We start from the raw sequence: 9,497 nt of genomic DNA, 5'->3' as shown, positions 1-9,497 counted from the left end.
TATATATATATATATATATATATATATATAGAAGTCGAAGTGCTGCATTAACCACTTAATTCATCAAGGTATTGGTGTTAACCTTATATTGTTTTTTTTTCTTTTAAACAAAATGACATCTTAATATACAAGTTAGTATGAAGAGCAATTGGCAATAGAAAATTTGTGAGTTGACTTTCAATAAAAAAGAAAAATAACCAACCAACAAAACTCTCCCAAACAATAAATGTAAAATAACATAACACACATTGCAATGTGTCTACTAAAAAAAAAAAAAAACTAAATTATATTTCCAGGGAGATCATGGACTGTTCATATCTGATAAATTAATTAGGAATGTTACTTTACCGGCAACACGTTAAGCCCCAGATCCAGAGATGTCATTTTCATCAAATATTTAATACACTGAAAATGCCCGTAATATTCCTGTGTAAAACTGAAAGTAAACAAGCAATTAATATTTGACTGCATCACTAACAGAATCACAGGTGTGAGCAGAAGTTCAGCCACTGACAGCTTTTTATTTGAAAGGCGCATCAATGTTTATGTTGTTGGTCGATTCATTCGTGGAACAAAAATTGTTCCCATTTATCTGTTGTGCAGGATTAACAAATAATAATTTCCAGCATCTGAGATGCTATTCAAAGGATAATAGTGTGACTCAAGCTGCTGGATAATCTTTGTCGTCTATATGAAGCTTACACTCAGAGTATTTTTGCTAACTCTGATTCCTATGTTAGGTCAAATATGTGATTTCATCGGGGAAGGCATCATTTTCCATTAATGAAATAAACGATTTAGTAATAACACAGTGTCTGTGCTGACAGTGCTCAGAGACTCCGAAGTGGCTGCAAAAGCTTCCCCAGTGCGAGTTAAAGGTATCGGGGTCGTGTTAGAGATTCACAGTGACAGCCACTCAGGACTCGGCGTGGCTGGCTCGTTTCCAGCTGTCAGTGGGGAGACGAATCAGGCCACCGCTGCACAGACGGACGTCATTCTAGTCTTCTCCGTGGCTATAATAGATTCTCTCTTTCAGGCCTTGTCCAGTGAAATCTTGGCTGTGCTGTCAAGTGTTGGGAACGTTGCATTTCTGAATGCGTTTAATCCCCTCTACCTTTATAATCAGAACCCGCTGCAGCCCTGGATGATTGATTCATCCAGATTTAGTTGACCTTTTAGTCATTATAATCATTCCCGGTGGCTCCGTGGTTAATTACGTTGGTAGAGACTTTATGAGGGCTCAACACGTGTAGCCGATTCTCAGGAGACTAACACTAGACGTCCTAATTGAATGTTTAGAATATAAAAGCAGCAACTTAGTCCTGTGGTCTTTTTGTTTTTTGTTTTTTATTTAAAGACTGATGTTAATATGTCCATCTCTCCTCCAGGGTAACGCTCGCCTTCACTGGTGTAAGCCTGCTGGTGTTCCTCACCTCTCTGATTGGACTCCTGCAAAATGGAAGGTGAGATGGATCACATCTCTTCTGTTTGAATTCATGAATCGATTAGCTCTGGGTATCGTCATGCTGTGTGTGTGTGTGTGTGTTTTCTCTACAGGATGAAAAACGTCCTCAGTGAGAAAGTCCATCTGATGTGCTACAGAATATGTGTCAGAGCTCTGACTGCCATCATAACCTATCATGACAGGTAGAGGACTGTTTTTTTTTTTTGTTTTTTTCTTTTCGAGCACACTGGTTCTCAAAGGTGTGAACAGCATTTCACACTGTTAAAATGCCAATTTGATGTGATGTAGCAAATGAGACAAATCATTTCAAACCCTTTTCTCACAGATTATGGGAATTATATCTTGTTCAAGTTCCACTGAAAAACAAATGAATCTGTTGGGGGGAGAAAATGAGAGAATGTGTAATATATGGCTTAAGCACCTATTGATTTAATTAAACAATTTAGTCTTTGTTTTTGGTAGGAATCTGTTAGTATTCCATAGATTGACTTGGTAATATTTGCAAAGGTTCCCCAAATTTATCTGTCAGACTGTGCAGACTTCCCGCAGACCTTGTGAACTCAGCTCTGATTCTTTTGCTTCACTGTAGGCTTTTAAGGTGATATTGTGTTTTTGGTTCAAACTTACCAAAAGAAACGATTGTTTTATTGCACCGTGAGGCATTGAAGCGCGTTCATTGGTGTGATTTTAGGAATATGTAACTTGCTCTGCATGTTTAGTGCTGCAGATTGAGTGTTTTGTAAGCAACTTACATCAGGGACTTTGAAATGTGCATTTACTTGATAAGAAACTACATCCAGCTTTACTTTTTGGTCATTTGCACATTTTAAAAGCAGCGTCAATTTATGCTTTCCTTCCCACTTCTTTATAGTCATTGATTCCTCCTCAGCATAGTTACATATAACAGGTAGTCAAAAATAACATTCCCTTCTGTTATTTATTGAAACCTCAATCATAAGCAAGTCCCATGTAATACAAAATCAAAAACAGAGCTAGAAGCAGACTACATCTGTCTTAACTCAGCAAGACTGAAGCAGCAGCAGCAGCAGCAGCTCTAAACCGCTCGCAGTAACTATCCTTGTACTGCTAACCTTGTGCATAAGGCGATCTCAATCCACACTGCTGTAATCTGTGGTGCCATGACTCTGGAGCCAGGCTACCAAATGCTGTCAGAGCAGCCTAACTGGCACTCCTTTACTGCTCTACTTGTATCCTCTCCAGATTTAATAGATTTACTGCTTAATGCTCAAGCCAGGTTTTTTGTCTTATGCTCGAGTCTTCCTCTTCTCTTTATCTAATAAGCAGCTTCCTACCTAGCTACGCAGCGCTGTGAAACAGTAGTAGCACCGTGCTTCTTTTTTTTTTTTTTTTTTTACTTTCTTTGTAATTAACCACTGTTTTTCGCATCACTCCACGTGACTCGGCAACTCACTCAGAAACGTCGCAAAAGAACCCAGGGGATCATTTAAAGTGCTTCAAGTCTCATTTGTTTTAATCGATGGCAGTGTTTATAATTCAATAATAATACAATCAAATGGCACCCACGTTGGAGTTCCGAAATAAATACGACTGCTGCACAAAAAACAATAAATAAAATACAAACAACAATCAACAATGAGACTTTCTGCAAGGTGCAATCCAAAGCACACCCACCTCCCGTTGGAGTGGCTCAGTCAAAGTCTGGACTGTCAAAGTTAAATTATATCAACTGTGCAAAGAGAGTTGGCCAGAAATGGTGAGCAATTACATTTTCACATGGGATCAGGTTGTTTAGAAAATCTCATTTCCTTTTATTGAATGAAATTATCATTTGAAATAAAAATTAAATCACCATTGTGTAAGAAAGCTAAATCAGAAGAAATCTGTAAGGGGGGGCACATACTCTTTAATGGCATTATTTCCAAATCGTGCTAGATTTAACCAAAAAAAAAAATAAAGTGTTGTTGGTTGAAGTTCACCTGCCAAGTTACGTCCCCCCCCCCTCAAATTTGAGCCACAGCAGAACTCTGCCATTACGTAATTTCTGACGAGCCGTGCCCAGGGAAATGTGATCCCCTTCGCGTATAAGAAGGAATGCAGAGGTGCCTGAAACTCTGCTCAAGCTGTCGACAGTCATATTCGCAGCCAGAGACATTTTAGGGTCCAGAGGAAGCACAAAAACACAGCAGAGTTCTCTGAAGCATATAAAAAGTTCAGTCAGACACAGAGGCAGCTGCAATCCTGCTTCACTGAGATTATGTGCAGAGGTAATTGAGGGACACGTTGTACTTAAACTGCAAGTGTAATCATCTGAGGGGAACATGAAGCGAAAAGGCAGAAGTTTATCTACGTGATGGCACATGTAACAGGAAGTGGAGGAGGAAGCTGGTGGTTTGTGTGCTTGCTGGTGAAGCTGACAACATCTGGTCTGTTGTTGTTGTTGACTAAGGGCGTTTCAGACTTGACTGAAGGGTTTTAGAGATTTCACTGTTGAAGTCAAGACTTTAATAATAATCTGCCTTAATGTTCCATCAGTAATTAAATTGAGCTACTGAAACTGAGCTTTTGTGATTAATTATGCGAATCCGTTCAGTTTCTCATGACTCTTCTAAGTTCCTTCAGTCTCTGTTTGAATTTGGTTCCTCCACAGGGTGGGGTGCTAAAAATAATCAGCTGACATAGGAGGTGTCGCTCTATTTACGATCGTAATTTTATCTCTGGAATGTCGACTCGATATGTTCAAGTTTGGTGTGGACGACATAGGCTGCTTTGTGTCACGCGAGACGAGCCCCACTCTCGTCCTGTCCTGCTTTTTCCTTTATGGAGTAGTTTCACATTCTCTGTGATGCTTAACCGTGACGATCTGTCTTAATGCAGTGTTTTTTAAGACATTTTTTTTTGTACTTCTCTAGTGAGAATAAACCCAAAAATGGAGGCATCTGTGTCGCTAACCACACTTCACCCATTGATGTTATCATCCTGGCCAGCGACGGCTGCTACGCCATGGTAATTACAGGAAGTCTGAAAGGAGAAAAAAAAAAAAACCTTGATTATCTCTGTTTTAACTGCGGCTGACAACAAATAGATGCTACTATTCGTTTGTGTTGTCAGGTTGGCCAGATTCACGGTGGACTGATGGGGGTCATTCAGCGATCCATGGTCAAGGCCTGCCCCCACATTTGGTTTGAGCGCTCAGAAGTGAAAGACAGACATCTAGTGGCCAAACGGTAGTACTTCCGTCTGTGTCTCTACTGTTTCTGTTTTCCACACGTGAAAAAAAATCATAATTTGATTCCAGTCAGTCTGGCAATAAGCGCCGTTGCTTTCGTGTTGCAGGCTGAGCAATCACGTACAAGATAAATCTAAGCTGCCGATCCTCATCTTCCCAGAAGGTGAGCTTTTCAGCGAGTGAACTGTGCAACAGTTGTAGGTTTCATCAATAGTCTCCTGATCGGTCTTCGTCTGAAATTCACAGGGACCTGCATAAACAATACATCAGTCATGATGTTTAAGAAGGGGAGTTTTGATATCGGTGCCACAGTCTATCCCGTGGCTATTAAGGTATCCCTTTTTTTCCTCTCTCTCTTTATGCCTTAATATATCAATCAATAAGCTTTTTTTTTTTTCTTTATTTTAAAGAAAAGTGTTGAATAACCTGATGTGTTCCTCGCAGTACGATCCTCGGTTTGGAGATGCCTTCTGGAATAGCAGCAAGTTTGGAATGGTCAGCTACCTTTTACGCATGATGAGCAGCTGGGCCATCGTCTGCAGCGTGTGGTACCTTCCTCCCATGTCAAGAGAGGTCAGACTCAACAGATTACCTTCTGATTTCCAACAAATGTAGTTGCCATTGCATTAAACATACTTTATTTAATTTATCTGGTCTGTGAATGTTCCATTTTTTTGTTTTTGTTTAAGAGGATGAGTCCAAGATTCTTAAAAAAAATGCCTGGAGATCATTTTTTAGAACAGTAAGCAGGACTGTGATGTGGTCGAACTTCTGTTAATTTTCTCATTTCATGATTTTATGATTTTTTTTTATAGTATTCGGTTGTGTTTTTAATGTTCAATGCATATTATGCACATTTTTCTTAAAGAGTGTTCCATTGCAAAAACCATGTTTCTATTTCTCATAACCGCACAATATTTATGTTATAATCTTTTCTCTTTTTTTTTTTTTACACTTATTGATCTTTTTTGTGAACCTGCATATTGATGTCCCTAGTGTGGGACAATAAAGAATATTTATTTTCTACTTCTTATATTCTTTAACATTTCTGTTTAAAAAAAAAAAACCTTCAACCTCAAATAACATATTTATCCTGATTATCACAGTGACTGTGTACCACAAATAACTCCCGTGATTTTGTTGAATTCAAACTTTTTTTTTAATTTTCATTATTTTTTTAGCTTTGCTGAAGTAGCTTTGTGTTTGAACAGATTAATTGCCTCTACAGTTTAACGTTACCGTATTTATATTTGTGCTTTTCTGCAGGAAGGAGAAGATGCCGTTCAGTTTGCCAATCGTGTAAAATCAGCCATAGCCAGGAAGGGCGGACTGGTCGACCTCCTGTGGTAAGACGCTATTTTCACGCACATTTAGGGAAGTCGGCACAAACGTGATAAGCCTGATAGTTGAAGAGGCTTTTAAGCCAAAAAGAAATGGTGGGAAAACCGAGTTTTTAGTTATGGATGTCACCGCTTGCCTTTTTTGCAAAAAAAAAAAAAAAGGACGTGCTGCTGAGATCACTGTTCTACCTTTTAGAAAACGTCATTAAACTGAACAGCTTAACGGTATTTTGTTCTTCAATGAGATTATTTCATTCCATGACAAATTACAGCTTACAGGTTTCAGGTGGAGAAAAAGACCTTTTGACCTGTTTTAATTCCTCTTTCACGTCATTCCAATACGTCCGATCATATCGACAATTTTTTTTTTTTCTCTCTGAAATTGCACTCCTGATTGTTTGTGCAGGGACGGAGGTTTGAAGCGCGACAAGGTAAAAGATACCTTTAAAGAAGAGCAGCAAAAGCTGTACAGCAAGATGCTCGTGGGCACCCAAGAGGACCGCAGCCGCTCCTGAGGGTTGTCCCTGGAGGTGGACTGACTCAGAGACCGCTCTGGACGCCGCTGGCTGGGCAGGCAGACAGCGGCGACCCCGTCAGGTGGAGCCGCTGCACTGCATCGTCCTCTCCTTGATGTCAACAATACTCCATCTGGCTTCTCCAGTCGCTGCCTCGGCCTGGCATGTCAAGTTGCATCACTGTTGCGGGGTATTCGCCCAGCCCGTCCCCTTCACCGCCACGTCGGAATAGCTCGATAAAAGCCTCGCTAGCTGTAGAAAAGGAAGGCGTGGCGTGAAGAGGAAGACTTCCTCTTGTGTCTATTTTCTTTCGACGAGGAAACAAATGGTCATCTATTTTTGACTTCTGTTTTTGTTTTTTTGTTTTGTTACGGCTTACTTTTGAAAAGCTTTATCGTGTCACCTTGCGTTGAAGTTTCAGGAGGTGTTGTGCCTGGAATGTAGAAAAGCGATAATGTAGATTAAATCTAGTGTGTTTTAATCTGAAAACCTGGGGACGATTTGCTAAATGGCCGGCGCCTATACTGCAGGGCAAAACTTTGTTACGTTTTAGATATTTTTACGTGCTTTTTCTCCCGGAGGAAAGCAAAACAGATCGGTGACACTTTATTTGAAGGGGTGTGCATAAGACTGACATGACACTGTCATAACCAGATCTTAAACATACCAACAGATCTTGTATGAGAAGCTTTTTATTTCACATCACGACGTGCATCAACACGCGGTTTCGTGTCGGAGCAGGAAAGCTTTCCCGTTTGTGCGTTTTCCATGGAATGTGAGAGATCTCACAGTATGAAGTGGAAACTGTCCACCTACAGCTACGATTATGCAGGCATATTGATTTTTAAGCAGTTACTCCTCCTCAAGTCAATGCAGCAACACGGAGTAAAGGAGCGCGCAGTCTTTTCATAAACCATTTGTTTTTCATAGTTGTGCCTTAAAGGCTCACGGTCACCAAGGTAACTGCATAGAATAAATACCCATGACAGAAACAATAGCTGTAAGCAACAATCAGCGGGTTCATATTTAAGTACATTTCCAGTCAGGCTTGGTTTTGTGCAGTTTCTGTATTTACCTCATTTCAATAAAAGCTAGAAGCTTTTGTCTATATTTTTCCTTTAAATGAAGATGTTTTTATTTTGTTTGTTTTGTTTTTTCCTTCCCTGTACTTTGCAATCTCAATGAGGTCTCTAGAAGGGACTGTAGCTGTAGTTGAGACTTTGCATTAGGCCGGGGAGGTAGCGCCGTGACAACAGCCTATTTTTTTCCAGGTTTCTCCCTGAAGCATTGAGCTGGTCAGTTTGGCGTTAACAGGGACAGTCATTTAGATCCTGTCAAATCAATATTTAAGAACGGGAGTCAACTCTTGACTTGTGGTTTGTTCCATCTGAACTTGCCACAAAGGGCTGTTAAACATCATAAAATGTGTTGTATTTTTCACGATCATAAATGCGTCATAAAAATCAACCTCTGAACCATGAACACTCGGGAAAAGTAAAGTTTATTGTATTAGCTGAGGCACTGATGTAAGGAATGACGTGTGCGTTCTCGATGTTATAACGTGTCGTAAGTGACGGATCATTAACCGTTAAGCTACTTAAAAGTTACGTATTAAAATATATATATTTTTTTCAACAGTCTCAAGTTTCAGAAATCTTTCTTCCTGAAAACATAAATTCTCAGTCTAAACTGGACATGTGAAGAAGATTCAAAAAAGGCTTTGAGAACGTTTTTCTTCTCAGATCACATTAACATGAGTTTTATAAAGGGTTCAGTCTCAAATAATTAAACATTCAACCTGTTAGTAATCAAATTTGTATTTCACTGATTTAATTAAAAAAAAAAAAAATCACAAACTTGAAATTAAAAGGAAATTCAGAGGGGAATTTAAAGTTAATATTCCGATTTTCTCCAGCTGATGATGTCCAGCGGCTTCTGATTCCAGACTGATTTTACCTCATGACAGGGAGTACATTTAGTCGGGTAAAATACTCTTCACTGTCTAAAACCAAACAAATGTCTTCTCTCTTTCTCTTGGCTGTCATCCAGCCAGAGGCGACACACTGAGCCTATAAAAGCTGCCGGAGGACGGGTCGTTCCTAAAAACAAGAAAACCCAATTTAAACAAAGTTGATCCAAGCTCTGATTGGGCTCGGTTTCCTGGTTGTGTGTTTCAGTTCCTTTACATTTTTACACTGACTTGACACGAAGAATACACAGACGTTGCGCCATATCCCTGTGTCACTGGGTGTGGACTGGAGTGGAATGTTTGGCCACATATGTTTTCAGAACACGTCATCAAAAATGAAGTCAAAATACAATTCGTGTCCTTTCAACACTTTTTTTGTTAACGTCCTCGGAGAGAAAAACCTCCATATCAAAGCTGATAAGTGTATGACCGTCTGGAGCAGTCTTTTTACCACAAGAGAAACAGAAAGTCATTCAGAGTTTTGGCAGATAAATATTTTCCTTTTAAGATCGTTATGTGACTTGCACTTACATGCATCCAAACTGGTGATTAATTGAGCAGCTAATTTACGTCCGTAATTAATTTCAAAAAGTGAGGCTCGTATTTGCAATCAAATCCTCACGCAACGATATTTTTCAAGTACTTATTACATGGTCATGGCTTACAGGTAATTGAAACTCAAAATTTGGGTCCTCTGGAAATTACGATGTTACATAAGACTAATATAAAGGATTTTTGAAGCAGAAATGTCTAGTGCAGAACATAAAAGAAGAGACGTGGACCACTGAGAAGTGGCCCGTTCCCTTTTCTGACATCTGTGGTTCAGGAGTGGCTTTAAACAGAATGCAGCCGTTGCCGTCCGTCTCAGATGGTTCGGTGAATGACAGCTCTTTGAAGGTCTAACTCTCATGAATCCAATTTTCATATTACTTAGGCAAATTATTCTACCGTGTTTTTTTTTTTCCTTCCACTCAACTTTTTGGATAGTTACTTGGATACA

The 9,497-nt window shown here is 39.6% G+C and overlaps 1 protein-coding gene across 1 annotated transcript in view; it reads left to right on the top strand.

The window, feature by feature from the left end:
• LOC103146101 (glycerol-3-phosphate acyltransferase 4) overlaps positions 1–8,649 on the top strand; it is a 13,949-nt gene extending 5,300 nt beyond the window's left edge. The window contains exons 5-13 of the mRNA XM_007563849.2: positions 1,389–1,463; positions 1,558–1,647; positions 4,357–4,450; positions 4,556–4,671; positions 4,781–4,836; positions 4,920–5,005; positions 5,118–5,246; positions 5,940–6,019; positions 6,420–8,649. Of these exons, the coding sequence (XP_007563911.1) occupies positions 1,389–1,463; positions 1,558–1,647; positions 4,357–4,450; positions 4,556–4,671; positions 4,781–4,836; positions 4,920–5,005; positions 5,118–5,246; positions 5,940–6,019; positions 6,420–6,528 (835 nt within the window). The 3' untranslated portion in view covers positions 6,529–8,649. The remainder of the gene's footprint in view (positions 1–1,388; positions 1,464–1,557; positions 1,648–4,356; positions 4,451–4,555; positions 4,672–4,780; positions 4,837–4,919; positions 5,006–5,117; positions 5,247–5,939; positions 6,020–6,419) is intronic.
• Positions 8,650–9,497: the final 848 nt, after the last annotated feature.

The sequence above is a fragment of the Poecilia formosa genome, unplaced genomic scaffold (assembly GCF_000485575.1).
Source record: "Poecilia formosa unplaced genomic scaffold, Poecilia_formosa-5.1.2 Scaffold5, whole genome shotgun sequence".
In the NCBI taxonomy this organism is placed as follows: domain Eukaryota; kingdom Metazoa; phylum Chordata; class Actinopteri; order Cyprinodontiformes; family Poeciliidae; genus Poecilia; species Poecilia formosa.
The sequence above is the reverse complement of the archived record's forward strand: the minus strand, read 5'-3'. Positions and strand labels throughout refer to the sequence as shown.